General features: G+C 39.1%; 4 protein-coding genes across 4 annotated transcripts; all 4 read right to left on the bottom strand.

The window, feature by feature from the left end:
* Nucleotides 1-275: 275 nt before the first annotated feature.
* On the bottom strand, nucleotides 276-4419 carry rpl11 (ribosomal protein L11). The gene is made up of 6 exons (XM_051872465.1): nucleotides 4270-4419; nucleotides 3549-3699; nucleotides 3332-3438; nucleotides 3068-3199; nucleotides 1945-2055; nucleotides 276-351 (listed from the first exon to the last, which is right to left on the bottom strand). The coding sequence occupies exons 1-6, from the start codon at nucleotides 4273-4275 to the stop codon at nucleotides 322-324; spliced, it is 537 nt and encodes a 178-aa protein (XP_051728425.1). The 5' UTR covers nucleotides 4276-4419; the 3' UTR covers nucleotides 276-321.
* A 1505-nt stretch (nucleotides 4420-5924) lies between these two features.
* Nucleotides 5925-11655, bottom strand: LOC127500875 (cyclic GMP-AMP synthase). The gene is given in 8 exon segments (XM_051872455.1): nucleotides 5925-6648; nucleotides 7408-7507; nucleotides 8938-9201; nucleotides 9846-10074; nucleotides 10648-10683; nucleotides 10685-10878; nucleotides 11026-11122; nucleotides 11463-11655. Coding segments are annotated over 7 exon segments (1350 nt in total). The 5' UTR covers nucleotides 11048-11122; nucleotides 11463-11655; the 3' UTR covers nucleotides 5925-6143.
* Nucleotides 11656-14156: 2501 nt separating this feature from the next.
* LOC127500874 (elongation factor 1-alpha-like) lies at nucleotides 14157-19836 on the bottom strand. Its single transcript, XM_051872454.1, is given in 9 exon segments — nucleotides 14157-14479; nucleotides 14564-14798; nucleotides 14893-15149; nucleotides 17082-17163; nucleotides 17165-17233; nucleotides 17359-17655; nucleotides 17775-17954; nucleotides 18729-18884; nucleotides 19689-19836. Coding segments are annotated over 8 exon segments (1389 nt in total). The 5' UTR covers nucleotides 18873-18884; nucleotides 19689-19836; the 3' UTR covers nucleotides 14157-14354.
* A 182-nt stretch (nucleotides 19837-20018) lies between these two features.
* On the bottom strand, nucleotides 20019-23562 carry LOC127500873 (elongation factor 1-alpha). Its single transcript, XM_051872453.1, has 8 exons — nucleotides 23361-23562; nucleotides 22575-22731; nucleotides 21840-22019; nucleotides 21450-21746; nucleotides 21190-21340; nucleotides 20855-21111; nucleotides 20526-20760; nucleotides 20019-20436 (listed from the first exon to the last, which is right to left on the bottom strand). The coding sequence occupies exons 2-8, from the start codon at nucleotides 22716-22718 to the stop codon at nucleotides 20312-20314; spliced, it is 1389 nt and encodes a 462-aa protein (XP_051728413.1). The 5' UTR covers nucleotides 22719-22731; nucleotides 23361-23562; the 3' UTR covers nucleotides 20019-20311.

Genomic DNA, 23562 nt, shown 5'->3' with positions numbered 1-23562 from the left:
TGAGTTAATACAAAAAGACTGGTTTAAACAAAATCTAAATATCATAATCTGAACATTAGTGAATCAAGGTTGATTTGACAAAAAAAAAAAAAAAAAAAAGTGATCAATCATGAACTTTTTTTACAGTATACAAATACATACAGCTGATATTTATGTTTTCAAATCACTATTAAGTCAATTCATGTAATCAATTTGCCACACAAATACAAGATATGTGAAGTGAGCAACACAAAATCTGTACTCCACACAAATAAAGACACATGGACTGCATAAAATTTGGGCTTTTCTTTTATTTGTCACAAATTCAAAAAAGGTGGTCCTTTACTTGCCGGGGAGGATGATGCCATCATACTGAAAGACAAAGAATAAAGAGTATGTAAATTCAGAAAAATAGAACACACAAATTTGATATCTACTCAAACACTGTCTATTCAATTCACATTTACTTGTATAACGGTTTTCACAACACAGTTTCAAAGCAGCTTTACAAAATCCGCACGTTTCTACTTTACAGTCTAGGTGTATAGAAACATTTTAACTGATTTGTAAAACACCAAGACGAAGCTCATTAATATTACAGTTGGCACTGGAATGTGAACTAACAACTGAAGATTCATAGTTAAATTGTTTAAATATACAATAAGAGGCTTGAACTGACAGGTTTTGTTCAATATTAAAATTTGCAATCATAGATAGCACAGCAAGACAAACAGTAGTAGTACATAGAACTCATGCCTGGCATTAAAGGGTTAGTTCACCCATAAATAAAAATGTCACTTATTACTCACCCTCATGTCGTTCCACACCCATAAGACCTTCATTCATCTTCGGAACACAAATTAAGACATTTTTTATTAAATCCGATGGCTCAGTGAGGCCTCCATTCAAAGCAATGACATTTCCTCTCTCAAGATCCATTAATGTACTAAAAACGTATTTAAATCAGTTCATGCGAGTTCGGTGGTTCTACCTTAATATTATAAAGCAACGAGAATATTTTTGTGCGCCAAAAAAACAAAATAACGACTTTTCAACAATATAGTAATGGGCCGATTTCAAAACACTGCTTCTGAGTTTTACGAATCGAATCAGTGACTCAGAGCGCCAAAGTCACATGATTTCAGCAGTTTAGCCCTTTGATAGGAGATCCGAGTCACTAATTTCGATTCGTAAAGCTCCGAAGCAGTGTTTTGAAATCGGCCCATTACTATATTGTTGAAAAGTCGTTATTTTGTTTTTTTGGCGCACAAAAAGTATTCTCGTCGCTTTATAATATTAAGGTAGAACTACTGAACTCACATGAACTGATTTAAATATGTTTTTAGTACCTTTATGGATCTTGAGAGAGGAAATGTCATTGCTGTGAATGCAGGCCTCACTGAGCCATCGGATTTAATCAAAAATATCTTAATTTGTGTTCCGAAGATGAATGAAGGTCTTACAGGTGTAGAACGACATGAGGGTGAGTAATAAATTACATTATTTTCATTTTTGGGTGAAGTAACCCAAAGAAGAAGTTTAACCTTAACAACAAAACTACTAATCTAAATTGTTAACATTAAAAAAAGTGAATAAATCAATGAAGTGCACTGCAGAAATAGCAACTAGTTACAAAAGTTCTTTCCATTATGAAACTTGAATGATTGTAGCACTTGTTTGCCCATTTTAACAGTACAATTTTGGGAATTTACACCTGCTCACTCTAAATTTAAATAAACCCTATGATGTCTCAATATTACAGCTACCAGTGCAAAAACAGCAAACCATTCTTTCTAATAAAAGCTGTCTGTCTAACATCAAATCAACTGTAAAGAGTAAAGAAAGCACTGGAACGCAGTAATGAGCCAAAGAAGGCCAGCAAGCTGTGCAAAAAAAGTAGTTATACTAGAACATGGATTTTTGGGAATGGAGTGAAGTTGGGTCCCCAGGTATTTAAACACGCACCTTCTGTTGGAACCAGCGCATAGCCTCCTCCTTGCGGATACGGTGCTTGGCGCCGATGCGGCCCTGCTTCCTCTTCTTGTCAGCAATACTGAAACCAGGTCTGCCAAGAACCTACAGCGAACACAGGTAAGGACTGCTTATTCATTCGTCACAGAATTACAGGTTAAGTTTACATGTGATTGCTTTCATCTGTTCTGCACAGCATCCCTCAAAGAACACCCCTTTTTTACACATTTACATAAAACATCCATTTAACTACTAATTTCAGCCATCTTGAGTGTAGTGGCAAAAAACTAATACATAACTCGAAATGAAAAACATTAAAGGGTTAGTTCACCCGAAAATTTAATTTGTCATTTATTACTCACCCTCATGTCGTCCCAAACCCATAAGACCTTCGTTTCGTTCATTTTTGGAACAAATTAAGATATTTCTGAACTACATGTAGGCAGGGACGTCATTGCACATTTTGAGGTCCAGAAAGGTACTAAAGACATCGTTAAAATAGTCCATGTGACTACAGTGGTTCAACCTTAATGTTATGAAGCGACGAGAATACTTTGTGCACAAAAACAAAAATAATGAATTTAACAATTTGAACTGTTGTCATACGCAATTGACGTAGTTTTTATGCCAGCTCAGTATTGGCCGGCTCCTGCGTCAGCATTACACGCATGCGTCGTGCTGCTCACACGATCAGCTTTGGCCAATACTGAGCCGGCATTCGGACGTAAACACGGAAGTGCTACACTGTGTTCACTACGTCATCTCCGTATGAAAACAGTTCAAATTTGTTATTTTAGGTTTTGTTTTTGTGCACAAAAAGTTTTCTCGTCTCTTCATAACATTAAGGTTGAACCACTGCAGTCACATGAACTATTTTAGCAATGTCTTTACTACCTTTCTGGACCTCAAAAGGTGCAATGACATCGCTGTGGTTCAAACACCCTCGGACTTTGTGGCAGATTTGTGTTCTGAAGATTAACTTACGGGTTTCGGGACGACATGAAGGTAATGACAAATTTCATTTCTGGGTGAACTAACCCTTTAAGACGTAAAAGCTTTATTGTAATAATAACAGGTGCATTTTATTGATCCAAAAGGTGAAGTTTATGTAACTCACCACGTAGAAGTCCAAGCCGTAGATTCCAATGCTTGGGTCGTACTTGATGCCCAAATCAATGTGCTCCTGGATACCAAAGCCAAAGTTTCCTGTGTCTGAGAAGTTGTTCTTTCTCAACTCGTACTCACGCACCTGAACAAAATAAAAACAACCACAAACAATGAATGATAAAAAAACACAGCCCACTGTGGACTAATCAGAATGAGGCATATATTCAAGGCTAATTTTAATGCAAGTAGTCAATTCCCAACACATTCCTCTCACCTTCAGGCCCTTCTCCAAGATTTCCTCAGCCTTGGCTCCACGGACCGTGCAATGGACTGCAATCTTTTCATTTCTACGGATACCAAAGGATCGCACAGTGTAGCGGGCTGGTGGGAAACATACAGAATTAATGCATGGCACAACTTTACGAACAGCTACAAATGCCACTCCACATTCATAAGGTGTAACAACGTGAGAGATGGAAAAAGCCACCTACCCTTGGAGAAGACAGGAGTCTGGCCTGTCAGCTGTTCCAGCACCTTAGCAGCACGGGTCAGTCTGTCACCGCTCTCACCCACACAGATGTTCAGGCACAGTTTGCGGATGCGCAGCTCCCTCATAGGGTTCTCCTTCTTCTCGCTCTGGTCCTGTAACGTTACAGTGAAATAAATGGCTGTCATGAAACCGGTTTCTCACAAACCTGCACCAGCTCTCTCAATATCATGTTAAAGCTGTAAATCAAAAAGCTGTTTTTAGCACTTACTGATGGTGTAAGCTTTTAAAACAAAAGGTAACCTCTAACGGAACACATTACGGTCCGAAATGAACATGCCCGGACATACCACCATTTGGAGAGCTGCTAGCATGCCAATATAAGCCAACAAACTGTCATATTAGACACAACATACAACGGAGTTACCGGTTATTCATTCGGACCCTGTCGTTTTCATAGAAACAAAGTACAGGCAGTATTGGAAACACTTAAGTAACTTTAAACGTGTCAATGACGTGCCGTCTCGGCACTACAGCACACTGTTAAGCTAACGCCAATATCCGCCGCATCAAATCATTCCGGCCACAAATATCGCCATCATTCTGTTTGACACAGCAACAGCGACTGATAACGGTGTGCTTCATGTTATTATTGCATAAAAACAAGCAGATGTTTGCTGATTTTAATGATACTCCTTCGTGATCACAACTTATGCTGTACTCACCGCCATGTTTGATCACTAAGAAGAGGACGATATACTTCCGGCGCAGAGCATTTATGCTGCGTTTTGAAACGTCAGAACTACACTGCCCATCATGCCTTGCGCTCAAGGACGAGCTTCCGGTAATATTTACAGACGCGTAAAAATCAAAATGGGACTTTTAGTCCATTCTAAGCATTTTTGTGGCAGTTTTGTGAACATATATCTTAATATCTGACATCCCCTACTTAATCTCTAACAACATTCTGGATCCTTTTCAGAGCTAAACACAGTACTGAATCTGCACGTTAGCAAACAACCTCTTACTATCTGCAGACTCTGGCAACTATACTATTCTTTTATTATTGGACTTAAGTGCGGCTTTTGATACTGTGGATCATTGTATCCTGTTAAAGAGATTAGACCTTGAAGTTGGCATTCGTGATTGGTTTTGCATCATATCTCACAAATAGGAATTTTTTTGGTGGAAATTGGAGAATTTTCATCAAGCTCAGTTCCCGTCACTTGTGGGGTGCCCCAGGGCTCAATTCTGGGTCCAATCTTATTTTCTCTATATTTACTCCCTCTTCGTTTAATTTTTGAGTCCCATAAAGTTTCATATCACATTTATGCCGACGACACTCAGCTCTATTGGATGGACAATAATTTCCTTCAATTAAATCAGAAAAAGACTGATGTTATGTTGTTTGGCCCTTCACACCTTTTAAATAATCTAAGTTCTACCCTGGGCCCCCTTCAAGATAACATTTGTGATAAAGTTAAAAATCTGGGAGTTACCCTTGACCCTGAGTTAAAATTTGATAAACAAATCAATTCTGTAGCTATAGAGCCAGTTTTCTGCAGCTTAGGGGAAGCTTAAAAATATTCTGAGTTTTAGTGATTTGGAGACCGTTATTCATGCTTTCATCTCAACCAGGTTGGACTATTGTAACGCTCTATACGCTGAAGTAAATCAGTCCTCGCTCTCACGATCATAACTGGTACAGAATGCCACGGCTCGTTTTTTGACAGGGACAAAAAAGAGAGAACATATTACACTCGTGTTAGCATCACTTCATTAGTTACCTGTTCGATTCAGAGATGATTTTAAGGTTTTAGTATTTGTATTTAAATCACTTCATGGTCTTGCCCCTTCTTATATTTCAGACCTTCTCCACTCCTACTCTCCTGTGAGAACATTGAGATCTTCCACAGATGATATTAAATGTTCCAAAATCTCAAAAAAAAAATCTCAGCTTTCTCAGTTCTTGGTCCTAAGCTCTGGAATTCCCTACCTTTGTCTATTAGACTATCCCCTACTCTGTCTACATTTAAATCTTCTCTTAAAACATACTTTTTTTTCTCAGGTATATGCTTAATTTGATAATAATTTTCATTTTAAATTTTGTTTTATTTTGCATGATGTTTTGTCTTAATTTTATTAGTTTTGTTTTGTTTTCTTTCGATATATTTTATTAGTATTTAAATTGTATTGTATGAGGATGTTTTGTCTTGTATGTTGTGCAGCACTTTGGTCAGCATTTATGTTGTTTTAAAGGGCTATATAAATAAACTTGACCTTGACCTTGATATAATTATGACTAAGATCCACCGTCTTTTATGTCATATTAGCCTACATGCTAATTTGGTCGGTAACAGGAAAATGAGGATACTGCAGATATTTTTTTAACATGTTTATTTTCACAGTTCACAATGACCCGTACAAAATAGAGTTTATATAATTAAAATAATAATTTAAGCATATGGCATAACTGCATGATCTGTTGCATGTTTTTAATTTAAAAAATAATAATAATAATTAAAAACAAAGATGTTGTATAGCCTATTACAATGATTAGGCCTACCTCTCCATATTTGGAGAGGATTCTACAAAATCATTATACAAATACACATCCGATTCCTACACACACAATAACAACCACTAACCATGCATAGACATGCCTAAAAGAACGTTCAGAGGCAACAATACTGTCGGTGCCATTGATTGGGTTTGGGTGAAGAAGAGCATCAGTATCAGGAACAAGAGCAGCGGAAGGACTCGGCACCTTTAAAACAGGGAACTCCAATTCTCTTTGCTCCTTCAGAGCATTGGTCAGAAATGCAAGAGCTCTTTTGGGAAATGCAGGAGGAGAGAACAGATTATGCTGGCGAACAAAGAAGTGGAGTAATGAACCATCTAGTGCACGTCGCTCGAAGTATCCGAACAGCTTCATGAAGGAGACAGACATCTGGCCTGGAGACCAAAGGGAATCCTGCACTCGGTCTGAGAGGACGTGGAAGAAGGCTGTTTTCCCATGGTATGAACACAGAGGCTCAAGCTCTTTGGGATACCGCTGCTTCAGTCCCTCAATCAGACACTTGAGAAGCTGCAAACAGCGTTTCCTAAGAGGAGAGAACAGGTTAGAGGAAGCATAACTTAAAGTTAGTTCACCTAAAAATTCTGTCATTAATTACTCACCCTCATGTCGTTTCAAACTCATAAGCCATTTGTTCATCTTTGGAAAACAAATGAAGATATTTTTAATGAAATCTGAGAGCTTTCTGTTCCTCCATTGACAGCTTACGCAACTACCACTTTCAAGTCTCAGAAAGGTAGTAAAGACATTATTAAAGTAATCCATGAGACTCCAGTGGTTTAACTTCAGTTTCATGAAGCAGCGCGAGTGCTTTGTTTGCACAAAAAAACATAATTTACCACTTTATTAACAAAATATTAATCTCCAATGAGCTTTCAGGCAACAAAGTCTGCTCTCGCATCAACACAACATGAATGTGTCGTGCGTGAACGCTCGGTGGAGATGAATATTTTGGTAATAAAGTGGTAAATTATGTTGGGTTTTTTTTTTTTTTTTGTGCAAACAAAGCACTGGCATCACTTCATAAAATGGTGGTTAAACCACTGGAGTCACATGATTACTTTAATGATGTCTTTACTAACTTTCTGGGTCTTGAAAGTGGTAGTTGCGTAAGCTGTCAATGGAGGAACAGAAAGCTCTCAGATTTCATTAAAAATATCTTCATTTGTGTTCCGAAGATGAATGAAAGTCTTACAGGTTTGAAATGACATAATTAATGACAGAATTTTCATTTTTGGGTGAACTAACCCTTTAAACCACCTAACATTAACTTACTAAAACATACCGGCAACACTTGTTGGAAAAACTCTCACAACACGTCTTCTTATTGCCATGATACTGCATCATCTCTTTTTCAATGTGAGAGAAGGATATCCGCCAGCTCTCTGAAAACAAATACCTCAAATATGTCAATAATTTACACTTGGTTCTATATAGAACCCTAGGGTTTATGACTAAGTTTTAAAGTGGTCATTAACTGCATTGTTTTATTGTTTTATCATTTTTCCTGTGGTGGACTTATAATGTTAGTATGCTTTTTTACATCCAAAATGGTCATAATTTAGAATTAAAAGGCATTTTTCCTACCCTGATTTTAGCCCTCTGATTTGAATGCTCTGTTTTAAGGGGCGTGTCTGCTGTGAGACTTCAGCGTAAACGCCCACTGCTGTGATTGGCTAACATCTTTGCAATATGAAAAACTTTTGGCACATTTTTACTATTACAGCTCTCAAGGTTAACTAATCGTGAAAAGTGTTGATTATAGCATTATTTAGATCTATGGCATTATATTTAGATTGTGGCATGAAAGGTTGCAGTGATGAACATTGTAGCCGATCACAGATATGATGTTGAGCGCATGAAAGCAATGATCTTGTCATTGCAACTCAATTTCTGCACACTAACGAGTGCTTTCATCATAACTAACAGTGCAAACGCGATGTAAATGAGATTTGTTGAATAAAATGGGAGTTTTGACGAGAGTCCAGAATTCAGTCACTGATAAACTCGCTCTGTTTGATTGACAGCTCCAGCGATTGTAAAGGGAGCGTTCTTTGATCACTTTCTATATATAATTTAATCACCATTTAAATGATATTTACTTTATTTTCATCCTACTAAGAGAAACAACGTGAAGTTGAGCGTTTAGTCACTGGTTTGATTTACTGACACATAGACAAAGAACATCTGACTGTACATGAATCATTAATATCAGATCAGGCATTAGAATGAACACAGTTACTCACATGTTGTTGCATTACTGTCGAGTCCATATCATAAAAGTCTGTTTGCGCCAAAATGCAATTGATTTACCCTTTGGTAAATCCACCGTGAAATGTACCGAATACAAATAAATAAAGCTCAACTGAGACATTCACATTGATGAAAATAAATAACCATATTCCTAGCATTAGGATCCTTTGAAAGGTCCTTTGAAGACCCTCCTCATCTCACTAACACACCAGTGGGTGGGGCTAACGCTGCAATGATGAAGTAGGCCTTGATTTCTTCTGCAGAGGCAGCGTTTCACCTATCTATGTCGTAGGCAGATTCTAGGACGTGTTGTTCGCTGGGCCTGGTGTCAATAAAAGCTTTTATTGGACTAACAAGGAAGTTTTCAGTTCTAAAACTTACAGGATATTCTTATAGTATGATGACCTCTTACATATCAAAATCTCAAGGAAAAGTTGATTTCTCAATTCATGACCCCTTTAAAGAGCACTTAAAGGTTCTATATAGGAGAAATGTCTTAAATGATTGCATAAGGAAATTAAAAAATGTTTGTCATGATTGAATCTGTATGGTTCCAGCATACCTTTGGCATCATCTTTGAGGTTTCTTCCTTTTGGTCTCTTTGGGACGAAATACACTGCCTTACTTACGAACTGGCGGCGACACTTCTTTCCAAGCCAGTTGTCTATATTGGGACCGGACCGTGCCGCTTGTGGCCAACCTTGTGGCACCTCAAGAGTAGGTACGATATCTACAGACATCACATCATCTTCTTTCTCTTTGTTGTTATATTCAAGGGTCACCGCCGGTGAATTTACCAGTTTTCTGTTTATCACCCAACCTTTACCTGTGAAGGGGCGACAGAACCAAAAACAATCTCAAATGTATACGATACATCTCTAAAGTTTAGGTTTAGAGAAAGAAATTAATACTTTTATTCAGCACGGATGCATTAAACTGACCAAAAGAGACAGTAAAGACTTTTGCATTGTTACAAAAAGATGTCTGTTCAACTTTCTATTAGTTAAAGAATCCATCGACAAAATCAAGTCCCATCCTATTTTTTTTTTTTTTTTGTTAGAGCAGCCGTTTCACTTTGATATGCATATAGGGAAGAAAAGAATAACGCAAGCTTTGTTTCGTGTCGGCTTTAAGCAGCACACCTGTTTACAACATTGATAATAATCAGTAATATTTCTTGAGCAGCAAATCATCATATCAGAATGATTTCTGAAGGATCATGTGACACTGAAGACTGGAGTAATGATGCTGAAAATGCATCACAGGATTAAATTACATTTTACGATATATTCACATAGAAATTTTCGATTTTCAATTGTAATAATATTTCACAGTGTTACTGTTTTTACTGTATTTTGGGGGGGAAATGCATAAGAAACTTTTTACTAAACATAAAAAAACAACCCCAGACTTTTGAGTAGTAGTGAATAAAAGAGCCATGTGAACATGTTGATTAACTGCTCAACACACCTTTAAAATGATTGCTAATGAATTTGCGGACCAAGCGGTGCATTTCTTCTTTGATTTTGGTGGCTGAGATGGTTCGTTCATCTTCCAGAAGAAAGTGCTGGATTTCTTTGCGTGTGGCTTTTACAAGCTTCACCTTATAAAACAGTCCTTGATATTCTTCCAGTTCTGACAATTCAAGCCTTGGGACTTTCAGTTTCAGCATAATGTCAAACTCGTTGGGTTTGTTGATCTGTTGGTAATAAAATTACAGTTTATCATTACATTATACATCACTTCAAACAATTTTAAATAATTTCAGTCATTACTTTGTTCTTCAAGGTGTGGATGACTATTACACTACTGTTGAAAAGTTTGGGTTTGGTAAGATGTTTTTTTTGAAAGAAGTCAGTTATGCTCACCAAAGCTGCATTTATTTAATCAAATATGCTGTAAAAACAGTGAAATATCTAAAATAATTATACTTTAATATATTTTAAAATGCAATTTATTTCTGTGATCAAATCTGAATTTTCAGCATCATTACTCCAGTCTTCAGTGTCACGTGATCCTTCAGAAATCATTCTAATATGATGATTTGCTGCTCAAGAAACATTTCTGATTATTATCAATGTTGTGTACTATAAAGTATCTGTCACTTTTGATCAATTTAATGCTTCCTTGCTGAATAAAAGCATTCATTTATTTAAAAAAAAAGACCATCCTTAAACTTTTAAACAGTAGTGTATATTCATCTGATACCAACCTGAACTCTTTCTATTTGACACTACTAGCTGATTTTTGTATTATCATTCATATTTTTCACCTTCACCATCTCATAGTAGCTGCCGCTAGTGAGAACCTGAGACGTCTCTGAAGAAGGGCTGATCCTCATTCTTCTTCAGGTATTCCAGCAGGCTTTCAATCAGATGATTTACTGTCTTCACAGCGCTCTGTTGGTCAACCTTACGCAGCCGTAGATCTCGACTTTTCTGCTTGATCATGCGGTCCAGCTGGGGCGAAATCGAAGAAACATCTCCAGGAGTTCCAAAAGAAACTGTCAAGATGGGATGACTGAATTTATCATTACCGAACAAACCTAAGCAAACATCATTCTTCTCCAGAGGTTATTCTGGAAACCACACTTCATACAAAATGGACCACAATGCACAAACAATAACACAGTAAAGATCCTCCTCATTACTTGATCTCGTTTGACTTTCCATGTTGAAGCGTTGAATATCCCAGGGTCTCAGATACAGTGCTTGATCCTCCGACGTAATGCTCAATCCAGATTAAAACTGAAATGCAGTGTCGATACAAATGAAATATGCCTGAAGAAGTACTGACATTATTGTTTTAGAGGCAATTGTGTAACGCCAGAGAGCATTTACACCCTGTTTTATGGCCTTCATAAATTTAAAGACTGAGAACATAAATGAAAACTGCTGAAAATGCAGAACAAACATCAGGAATGTTTTGATCTATTTCTTTCAACAAGAACAAAAGAATGGCACAGCATCAACAAGTCGTTAAAGCTAGTTAACTTTGTGGTGCATACCGTGAAACTGCATTTTATCTATTTGTTATTTAAATTTTCACACGCATACTAATCATTGATATGCATGAACGCAGACTTACCCAGTTCCTGGTCCAGAGAATATGATCCATACGGAGACACGGCACAAGTGTATATTGATTCTAAGCTCCTCCCTGCCATGATCTTTCACTTTACAGTAAAAGCTTCAGGGTGTGACTGTGATCCTGTGATGTAAAAGTGAAACTTAAGGAACACGTGTTTCCATGATGTTTACCTGCTGCATTGACTGCAGACGTCACTCAGATGGCGTTTTCTCAGATGTTTCAGCTGAAAACACTACATGTACAAAGTCCTCGGTCTGTTGTAATGTGCTGATCAAAGTGCACAAGGTTAACCCTTAGTGGTTTCTGCTAACACTTTATAATACGTAAACAGTATACTAGTACTTACAAATGAACAAACTATTAGTATATAGTTAATTCATAGTTAATATATTGTAGTGTCTACATTGTTAAGGCTATATACAAATAGTGAGTTTTTCATTCATTTTCACTGTAACACAATTATTGTTTAATTAGCTTGTAGTAAAGGAATTGTTAACTGGTTATTAGAGGTAAATAGTTCTCACTTTAGATTAGGTTCACGAAAAATGGGAAAATGCTGTTAATTAAGTGCTTTATACCTACCTTTATTGGACATTAATTGCATTCATATTCAGTGTTCCTTAAAATGTTTACAAATACATTAAACACACACGTTGGCATATGTGGTTTACAAGGACTCTCCATTGGCATAATGGTTTTATACTGTAATATATATATATATATATATATACACACACACACACACACACACACACACACACATATACTGATCGGCATAACATTATGACCACCTTCCTAATATTGCCCCGTCGAGGCATGGACTCCACTAGACCCCTGAAGGTGTGCTGTGGTATCTGACACCAAGATGTTAGCAGCAGATCCTTTAAGTCCTTTAAGTTGTGAGGTGGAGCCTCCATGGATCGAACTTGTTTGTTCAGCACATCCCACAGATGCTCGATTGGATTGAGATCTGGGGAATGTGGAGGCCAAGTCAACACCTCAAACTCGTTGTTGTGCTCCTCAAACCATTCCTGAACCATTTTTGCTTTGTGGCAGGGGCATTATCCTGCTGAAAGAGGCCACAGCCACCAGGGAATACCGTTTCCATGAAAGGGTGTACATGGTCTGCAACAATGCTTAGGTAGGTGGTACGTGTCAAAGAAACATCCACATGGATGGCAGGACCCGAGGTTTCCCAGCAGAACATTGTCCAAAGCATCACACTGCCTCTGCCGGCTTGAATTCTTCCCATAGTGCATCCTGGTGCCATGTGTTCCCCAGGTAAGTGATGCACACACACCCGGCCATCCATGTGATGTAAAAGAAAACGTGATTCATCAGATCAGGCCACCTTCTTCCATTGCTCCGTGGTCCAGTTCTGATGCTCACGTGCCCACTGTTGTCGTTTTCGGTGGTGGACAGGGGTCAGCATGGGCACCCTGACTGGTCTGCGGCTATGCAGCCCCATACGCAACAAACTGCGATGCACTGTGTATTCTGACACCTTTCTATCAGAACCAGCATTAACTTCTTGAGCAATTTGAGCTACAGTAGCTCGTCTGTTGGATCGGACCGCACGGGCCAGCCTTCGCTCCCCACGTGCATCACTGAGCCTTGGCCGCCCATGACCCTGTCGCCGGTTCACCACTGTTCCTTCCTTGGACCACTTTTGACAGATACTGACCACTGCAGACCGGGAACACCCCACAAGAGCTGCAGTTTTGGAGATGCTCTGACCCAGTCGTCTAGCCATCACAATTTGGCCCTTGTCATTTTTCCTGCTTCTAACACATCAACTTTGAGGACAAAATGTTCACTTGCTGCCTAATATTAGCATTTTGTCCTCACTAACAGGTGCCATGATGAAGAGATAATCAGCGTTACTGACAATGAATGAAGAACCCGCTATTTGTATATAGCTTATTAATACATTAACAATGTAGAGACTACAACAACTACAACTATGAATTAACTATAAACTAATAGTTTGCAATCGATTAGTTAAGTACTTTATTACTGTATACTTACTTGTAAAGTGTTACAGTACTTCTCTGTGGACTGCACACAATTTAAATAAACATCTGAATGATGGCTGTGTGTTGTACAGAGTTCTTCTGTCTTTAATGAAATGGTGAAAATGTGTTTTAGGAGGCCGTGTTTGAAGTGTTACAATAGATTATGAAATCAAAACCCTGTGCTTAGATATCTAAACAGCTGGATAAAATTTACTAAACAAAATTACTTATTAATAATAGCAATATGAGACAATTAAAAAAGTCTTTCAGCTTAAAAGTGTGGATATGTGCATGACAGTGTTATTTTAGTATTATTTATATACTATTATAGTATTTATTATTTTGAATTAGCTTACATGTTTAGTTTTCATTTTAATTTTTAGTAATTTTGTTTAATTTTTTATATTTATTATTTCCGTTTTAGTCATTTTAGTACTTCAACTTAATTATTTTAGTTAGTTGCCATGCCAAAAAAAAGTTTATATTAAATTTCATATCAATTAACAAAATGATTTTTTAATAATTTTTGTTTTAGTTAACAATAACAGCAGAGATGACAGAAAAGATTTAAAAAGCAAAACTTATTTATATTTATCATGTTAAAAAATAATTTATGAATGAACTTACAATAAAACCCATTCAAAGTACTTTGACAAGAAAGAATAATGGCACAATCTCTGATGAATGATCATTGTTTATTTTTCTAATAGTTTTCTCCTAATATGTTCAGAAATACATGGTTTCCTCCTTTCCTTCGGAAGCTTTTACGGTGGGTTTTTATCAGCATAAGCCAGTCCTTTAAAACCGTGCTCAGGTTCTGAGAGATTGCAGTGTAGGATGTTGATGAGGCTTGCTGTGTGTCTGACGGGACGATTCATTTAACTTTGGCTGCCTTCTGAGCAGACTTGGTCACCTTGCCGGCAGTGGCGGCTTTCTTGTCAACAGCCTTGATGACACCAACAGCGACGGTCTGCCTCATGTCACGCACAGCAAAACGACCTGGAAAGCAGGATGGTAGGGAGTTTAAACACAACCAGAACGTTTATTTACCGTTGCATATTTAACATAAGTGATCACACCTACCCAGTGGTGGGTACTGAGAGAAGCTCTCCACACACATGGGCTTGCCAGGGATCATAACAATAATGGCAGCATCTCCAGATTTAAGAGCCTTGGGGTTGTCCTCGAGCTTCTTGCCAGAACGACGGTCAATTTTCTCCTTGAGTTCAGAAAACTTGCAGGCAATGTGAGCGGTGTGGCAGTCCAGCACTGGGGCGTAGCCTTGAGAGATCTGACCAGGGTGGTTCAGGATGATGACCTGAGATGAAGAGGGGTACATGATAAAGCACTTTATATCCTGTCAGTTATAGTATAATGATCATTCAGATAATATTCTCTCATTTAAATCTAACCTGAGCGGTGAAGTTGGCAGCCTGCATGGGTGGGTCGTTCTTGCTGTCTCCAGCCACGTTACCACGACGGATGTCCTTGACGGACACGTTCTTAACGTTGAAGCCAACGTTGTCACCGGGGAGAGCCTCAGCAAGAGACTCGTGGTGCATTTCAACGGACTTGACCTCAGTGGTCACGTTGGCAGGGGCGAAGGTCACAACCATACCAGCCTTCAGAGTTCCGGTCTCAACACGTCCGACAGGCACAGTTCCAATACCTGAAGGAAAAACACGGAGAATGTTTGAGTGACAGACAACAGAACATCCACGATCTCACATCAGAGAAAACTGAATGAGGTTAGAGGCAGTGTTGTTATTGTTAATGAAAACTAAAAAGCAATTTCTTTAAAGAGGCCATATTATACCCTTTTACTAGACACTAGAATAGGTTTTCGTGCTTGAAAGTTAAAAAAAGTCATATATTTTTTTTACATTATTGCAGCTCCTCTCTTCCCAGTTTGTCAGTAACACTCTGTTTAGCCGGGTTGGCAGGTTTTTTTTTTACAACAAAACTCGCCCAATTGCTACTCCAATCGCATTTCAGGGGAAAAATTCACATTCCAGGGGCTAAATATAGTGTTATCTGGGGTCGCTTCAACCTGCAGACATGAAAAACAACCCGCGGCAACAGTGTTAAAGTAGCCCAATTCTGCTGTCTCTGTGATGCCCCTCCTTCTGAAAAGCATAATGTGCTCTGATTGGTCGGCTGGATCAGTGTGTTGTGATTGGTCAAACTCTTCGAGTGTGTTTGGGGAAATGTCCTGCCCCTTACCATAACTGAGTTTCAACACACTACTAACTAACTAAATTTATTTTCATGACTCCAAAACTAAATAAAAATTTTGCAAATTCATTTTAGTTTTGGATTCATGGTATACCATAAAACACAAAACCTTTACAACCCAATTGCATTAAATACGAAAATGCCACATATTGGGCAAGGATTAAAAATAAGGATTTTTAAATATTTTAGAGCTTGGCATAACTAGAAAAATGTATATCCATTATAACAATACCCATAAGGTTATAAGATTTTATTAATTTACATGACTTTTCCAGGTCGAGAAATCAAACTTTTAAAATACTATTCATATATACAGGTAAACCGTTTTTTCAAAGAAAAAAAACACTTGTTGAGTGGGAATTAAAATAAGAAATATCTTGATTTTTTACTTGGTTTAGCTCATTTTAATGTTTGTTTTATCTTATTTTAAATAATGTTATGTCATTATGAGGTTAAATCTGGTTCAAAATCACTGCTCTAGATTGCAAAAAAACGCTAGACTGTACTAAGAATATTAAAAGTGTTTTTAAATCATACCAGGTAGCGCATTAAAGGATTAGTTCACTTCAGAATTAAAATTTCCTGATAATTTATTCACCCCCATGTCATCCAAGATGTTCATGTCTTTCTTGCTTCAGTCGAAAAGAAATTAAGGAGGAAAACATTCCAGGATTTTTCTCCATATAGTGGACTTCAACAGGGACCAACAGGTTGAAGGTCCGAAATGTCAGTTTCAGTGCAGCTTCAATGGATTCTACACGATCCCAGACGAGGAATAAGGGTCTTATCTGGCAAAACAATCTGTCATTTTCTAAAAAATGTACTAGCTGCGATGCGCCACACATGACGTAATCATGTTGGAAAGGTCACATGGAATGCAAGGACAATGCAAAGGTAGGCGGAAGTAAGTGTTTACAAAGCAAATGTGCAAAAACTAAATGGCTGATCGTTTCACTAGATAAGACCCTTATTCCTCGTCTGGGATCATGTAGAGCCCTTTGAAGCTGCAATTTGGACCTTCAACCCGTTGAACCCCATCGAAGTCCACTATATGGAGAAAAATCCTGGAATGTTTTCCTCAAAACTTTCTTTTTGGCTGAAGAAAGAAAGACATAAACATCTTGGATGACATGGGGGTGAGTAATTTATTAGGACATTTGAATTCTGAATTCTGAACTAATCCTTTAACTATGGCAGACCCAAAATACTAATAGAACAACTAAATAAACAAACTAGAAAACAAACTAAAATGAAAACTACAAATTATTGTGAACACCAACTACACTGAAAAGACAAACAGCAAAATTTAAATTAAATATATTTAAAAAATTCAAATCTAATAACCCTGATTGGTGGTAAATGTTACCTCCAATCTTATACACATCCTGCAGAGGCAAACGAAGAGGCTTGTCGGTGGGCCGAGTGGGTGGCAGGATGGAGTCCAGGGCCTTCGAGAAGGGTAACACCACTGGCAGCCCCTTCCTTCCTCTCAATCTTCCATCCCTTGAACCAGGTCATCTATTATCCATAAGGAAAATGCAAAAGAAAAAGCATGAACAATCAGAATGATCACAAATCCTTTAGAATCTTCTTTAGAAGAATCTATGCAACTTTTTCCATCCCAGGAAAAAGCAGACGCTCACGTTTGTGCTGGGCTCCAGCATGTTGTCTCCATGCCATCCAGAGATTGGAACGAAGGCAACGGTGGCAGGGTTGTAGCCGATCTTCTTGATGTAGGCGCTGACCTCCTTGGTGATTTCCTCATAGCGCTTCTGGCTGTAGGGGGGCTCGGTGGAGTCCATTTTGTTGACTCCAACAATAAGCTGTTTGACTCCCAGAGTGTAGGCAAGCAGGGCATGCTCACGGGTCTGTCCGTTCTTGGAGATACCAGCCTCAAACTCACCAACACCGGCAGCGACAATCAGCACAGCACAGTCAGCCTGGACAGAGAAATGAAACAAATAAATATCATAACATTTAAATGAAATAATTATGCAATAAAATCATTAGCCACAGTAACCTGTGATTGATATGTTGAAATACAAAAAAAAAATCCTACCTGAGAAGTACCAGTGATCATGTTCTTGATGAAGTCTCTGTGTCCAGGGGCATCAATGATGGTGACGTAGTACTTGCTGGTCTCAAATTTCCAGAGAGAAATATCAATGGTGATACCACGCTCACGCTCGGCCTTCAGTTTGTCCAGCACCCAGGCATATTTGAAGGAGCCCTTGCCCATCTTAATGCAGAAAAATATTCAGAAGCATATTTGAGATGTTTGAGAGACTGAATGGACAAAATAATAATAGACAGACAGATCCTAGAGCCTATATGTGACCCTGGACCACAAATCCAGTCATAAGTCGCACGGGTATATTTGTAGCAATAGCCAAAAATACATTGTATTGGTCAAAATGATCTCAAAAATCATTAGGATATTAAGTTAAGATCATGTTCCATGAAGATATTTTGTAAATTTCCTACCGTAAATATATCAAAAATGTATTTTTGTGAGTGGATATGCATTGCTAAGGACTTCATTTGGACAACTTTAAAGGCGATTTTCTCAATTTTTTATTTTTTTTGCACCCTCAGATTCCAGATTTTCAAATAGTAGTATCTCAGCCAAATATCCTAACAAACCAATACATCAATGGAAAGCTTATTTATTCAGCTTTCAGATGATTTATAAATCTTAATTTCAAAAAATTGACCCTTATGACTGGTTGTGTGGTCCAGGGTCACATATTAGAGTTTAACATCCTTTTCAGACATAACATCTATAAATTATTCATTAATGAGATAATTTTAATTCTCTGTATTTCATGAATGATTATATTCTAATATAAATTGCAAGCATGTATGCTCAGTTTGGACATTCAGAACTGTCCAATACCAATAAAACCAAACTCTAGATGTCGCTCACAACACATGGTGTTAAAAAAGACACGCCCAGAATAAACTTGTCATAGAGATATATTAGTCACCGGAAGTCACCCGGCTGGTGACGTACCTCAGCGGCTTCTTTCTCAAACTTCTCGATGGTTCTCTTATCGATGCCTCCACATTTGTAGATCAGATGGCCGGTGGTGGTGGACTTGCCAGAATCGACATGGCCGATAACCACGATGTTAATATGAATCTTTTCCTTACCCATGTTGTAAATTTACTGTGGAAAGACATTGCTGGTTTAGTTTCGACGGTATAAACACTTAAACACAAATTACACATTAGTGTTCAAGCAATTTGAATGATCGACGGCAAATGATTCACAACACAAGGCGCGCGCATTCCAGTCAGCCAATATCTGCGTGAACGTGCAGCATTGTTGTTGCCATGTCCCTTTATTATAATGGATATATAGCATGCGTATATTATATATATATATATACATACATATACACACACACATATAAAAAACACGTATATAAATAATCATACACAAGTCGTGGGTTCCTATAGTCGCAGTTGAGGGGAGCTTGAACCGCATAGCTCAATAAAGTGCGATCAACTATTAAATCGCAAGTTACATTCTCACCTACTGTTAGACTAACATTTAGATTACGTAAAGTGTTTTTAAAAAACAAAAACACCGCATTTAAATTGAGAATCTTATGCATTTCTTTCCCCAGCACAGGCTTATTTTTCTTATGAAATCTGGCAACACCCACCCCTCCCTCCATTCACTTGTCCTCCATGTTGAAGGACTGGAATGACAGCACCAGCCATGTTCTCTCCAGCTTTGCCAATAAGTCTGTGCTCTCTACATGTGCATGTCAGTGAAAAGGGGGCAGTAGAGTAATAAAGAGAAACCTGATGTAATAAGCTTGCCAAACCAGAACAACAAGAGAATAACCTGAACCTATTAACCTTAATTATGAGAAATTAAGACTTTAAAAGGGACCTTTTCCCCCCTTTACATTAAGATCAAGCAATTCAAGGATTAAGAGTTAATAAAATGCCATAAACTTACCTGACTACAAGCACTACAGACAGCCCTGAGCAGACTGGAGAAAAAGGAACGAGTCACACTGTTCGGCTAAATTTATACCGGTTCAGACAGGGGTGGGATATGAAAAATCTTAGACCACATAGATACTGCTCAGATGAGGGGTACCATTGGTAGCTTTAATGTGCACTCACTATTTGCGATTGGAGGAAGAGACATCACTTAAGTGGGCACAGGGAAGGGGGGAAAAACGGCTGCAACACGTGTTAAAACAGCTGCAATGACGAATCATTTTACAGTTGCTCATCCTGAATCCCACCCAGTTCCCCATTCATAACAGGAGACGGAGCACAATTTCGATTTTTTAATACCTTTATTAGTTTATTCAGCAGCTTCTTTCCAAATTTTACTGTGGCAACAGGTGCAGTTCTAAACCATTAACACAAATTTAATAACTGAAAGAGGCACTATCAGTCAATCAATAAAGCCACACTTAATCCAAGTTGTTTTCCTTTCCTGCGAAAATTTTTCCGATGGGTTTTAATCAGCATTAGCCAGTCCTTAAGTAGAGTGCCCAGGTTTAGAGAGATTCCAGGAGGTTGGGAGGAACACACCGCAACCTTTGGAACAGCGTGATAAAGGGAAATTCACTTGGCCTTGGCAGCCTTCTGTGCAGACTTTGTGACCTTGCCAGAACCGGCAGCCTTCTTCTCAACGCTCTTGATGACACCAACAGCGACGGTCTGCCTCATGTCACGCACAGCAAAGCGACCTGTGGATGGAGAATGATTAGCATCAAGTTCTAAACAAGAGTGGATACTGAAGATATGGATGAGATTATTAATTGGCATGTTAACTTACCAAGAGGGGGGTAGGTAGAGAAGCTCTCCACACACATGGGCTTGCCAGGGATCATCTCAACAATGGCGGCATCTCCAGATTTAAGAGCCTTGGGGTTGTCCTCAAGCTTCTTGCCAGAACGACGGTCGATTTTCTCCTTGAGTTCAGCGAACTTGCAGGCAATGTGAGCGGTGTGGCAGTCCAGCACTGGGGCGTAGCCCTGAGAGATCTGACCAGGGTGGTTCAGGATGATGACCTGCAAGAAGACACAAGTTAGTATAAGCATTTACATAGAGATGGGAATCCAAGTGATTTTAAAAAGCAACCAGAACACATGGAAAAGGCCTAACCTGAGCATTGAAGCTGCCAGCCTCCATGGGTGGGTCGTTCTTGCTGTCTCCAGCAACGTTACCACGACGGATGTCCTTGACGGACACGTTCTTAATGTTGAAGCCAACGTTATCACCAGGAGTGGCCTCAGCAAGAGACTCGTGGTGCATCTCAACGGACTTTACCTCAGTGGTAATGTTGGCAGGGGCAAAGGTCACAACCATACCAGGCTTGAGGACACCAGTCTCCACACGGCCCACGGGTACAGTTCCAATACCTGAAAAGATGAAATGACATTAAAGACAATCCAATCCTGCCTTCATAACTTGAATATCTTTGGCATATTAATACAAACCTCCAATTTTGTAGACATCCTGAAGTGGCAGACGGAGGGGCTTGTCGGTGGGACGGCTTGGGGGCAGAATGGCATCCAGGGCATCAAGAAGAGTAACACCGCTAGCGTTACCCTCCTTGCGCTCAATCTTCCATCCCTTGAACCAGCCCATCTGAAAATGGAGATAAATGTCAATTAAAACATGAAAACTAGAAGCCTACTGCAAAATTGTTAAACTTTCAAAGTCAGCTTCACCTATGCAAATTAACAAAAATAATTACGTTTGTGCTGGGCTCCAGCATGTTGTCTCCATGCCATCCAGAAATTGGGACGAAGGCAACACTGGCGGGGTTGTAGCCGATCTTCTTGATGTAGGCGCTGACTTCCTTGGTGATTTCCTCAAAACGAGCCTGGCTGTAGGGGGGCTCGGTGGAGTCCATCTTGTTGACTCCAACAATAAGTTGTTTCACTCCCAGGGTGAAGGCCAGGAGGGCATGTTCACGGGTCTGTCCGTTCTTGGAGATACCAGCCTCAAACTCACCAACACCACCAGCAACAATCAGCACGGCACAGTCAGCCTTGGGTGGGGAAGACAAAACTAGTTAAACCACACCCTATAGCAATGTAACTCGCAAAGAGTACAGTTATGTGTGGATTGAGTGTAGTCATACCTGAGAAGTACCAGTGATCATGTTCTTGATGAAGTCTCTGTGTCCAGGGGCATCAATGATGGTGACGTAGTACTTGCTGGTCTCGAACTTCCAGAGAGCAATATCAATGGTGATACCACGCTCACGCTCGGCCTTCAGTTTGTCCAGCACCCAGGCATATTTGAAGGAGCCCTTGCCCATCTGTTTGACAAATGAATTAAATATTAATAAAAGGGAGGCATTAATTTAACATGAAACATTGCAATAGAAATGAAAAAGGTACTTAATTTTGCCTGATTGATTGGATCTTAGTGGTTTGCTATTGCTGATCTCATGTGACTAACAGGTAGTCCTGCCCTCACACCAGTAAAGTCATTGTAAGAGGAAGGGAAAATGATTTTGTTTAAAAAACAGGAGGGCACAAACTAAGTTTTGAACAGATAAATTGTGAATTATTATGTTTTGACCTCAATGCGACTAATTTTAAAATACTAAAAATCAATTTTAAGCAGAAGTTAAACTGCTTGAAAGGTTGAATGGGACCAGCGCACATGTCGCTCGGCCTACTAGGCGCCATTACAGAAAATGCAACGTCATAGTAAGCCCCGAATAAGCTCCGCCCACTCCCACACCCAGCCGGCTTGAGCCCAGGAACGCGTGCTACCGCCGCCATTTTGGCTCTTGTTACATCGACTTGTGCCGCAATCAATGCACAAAAATTCACGAATAAAACAGTTTAAGTGGCAAAACACTCACCTCAGCAGCTTCCTTCTCGAACTTCTCAATGGTTCTCTTGTCGATTCCACCGCATTTGTAGATCAGATGGCCGGTGGTGGTGGACTTTCCGGAGTCGACGTGGCCAATAACCACGATGTTAATGTGGGTCTTTTCCTTTCCCATGATTGATTAGTTTCTGTACAAGAAAAGAAAAAGGAGAAGCTTAGTAACGCACAAGACAAGTACTGATTTTTCATATCTGAAACTTTTGATTGGGGATTTCGTAACACAAGTGAATGATGGTCCAGAGTTTCAACCGGCCTAGTTCACCATAAGGCAACTGCGACACGTGTTTCTTTAGAGTAGCGTGGTATTAAGTTACAAGAAAAAATCTAAAATGTCTGAAAGGCATCCATAAGGAGGCAGACATCTGGCTCTCCCGAGCACTTGTAACAGCTGTTGGATGCGAGAATGTGTGGAAGGCTTTCAACAGGCCCGTGACTCCAAGTCGCTTAGTGTGCCTTTGTTCTTTTACCGGTTCCCATTCTTTGAACAATAAACGTACACAGAAACTGTGGGAAAATAAAGTTAACCCCATCTCCTCTAAAACATACTAATAAGAAACAATTAAAAACATAAAATTAGAAATAAACCATTATTACATAAACCTGACGCTATAAACGCACGCAGAGTAACGAAACAAGGCAGAAAACAACAAGAAACCGCCAACTTTGAGTAAAAAATATTTTCAAATTGTCTAAAAGTTCTTTAAAAACAATACCTAACACTAAAACCAAAGGCCTAACGGATAGGGAAAGTACTCACCAGGATCGAGAGATCACTCCTCAGCTGCTGCTCCCCTTTGCCAGGTAACAGAAAGAGGAAGAAAAACGCTTTGGTTGGAGAATTTATACACGGGAGGAGGACCGACTGGGCTGCAACCCCCCGCTTCCTCTCCCTCCCTAATCGACCCGCAAATCACACACAATTGAGTGAAATTCTCCCCGCCTCGTCATACATACGTCAC

The sequence above is a fragment of the Ctenopharyngodon idella genome, chromosome 19 (assembly GCF_019924925.1).
Source record: "Ctenopharyngodon idella isolate HZGC_01 chromosome 19, HZGC01, whole genome shotgun sequence".
In the NCBI taxonomy this organism is placed as follows: Eukaryota; Metazoa; Chordata; class Actinopteri; order Cypriniformes; family Xenocyprididae; genus Ctenopharyngodon; species Ctenopharyngodon idella.
This window is presented reverse-complemented; position numbering and strand designations above follow the sequence as displayed.

Excerpts from the sequence above, each read along its gene's own strand:
- LOC127500873 (XM_051872453.1), bottom strand. The coding sequence starts at position 22,718 with ATGGGAAAGGAAAAGACCCACATTAACATCGTGGTTATTGGCCACGTC. Across the intron at positions 22,020-22,574 it reads TCGAGAAGGAAGCTGCTGAG|ATGGGCAAGGGCTCCTTCAA; the intron begins GTGAGTGTTTTG and ends TTTGTCAAACAG. Across the intron at positions 20,761-20,854 it reads CTGGCAGCTTCAATGCTCAG|GTCATCATCCTGAACCACCC; the intron begins GTTAGGCCTTTT and ends GTCTTCTTGCAG.
- rpl11 (XM_051872465.1), bottom strand. Across the intron at positions 3,439-3,548 it reads GACTCCTGTCTTCTCCAAGG|CCCGCTACACTGTGCGATCC; the intron begins GTAGGTGGCTTT and ends GTTTCCCACCAG. Across the intron at positions 2,056-3,067 it reads ACGGCTTGGACTTCTACGTG|GTTCTTGGCAGACCTGGTTT; the intron begins GTGAGTTACATA and ends TGTTCGCTGTAG.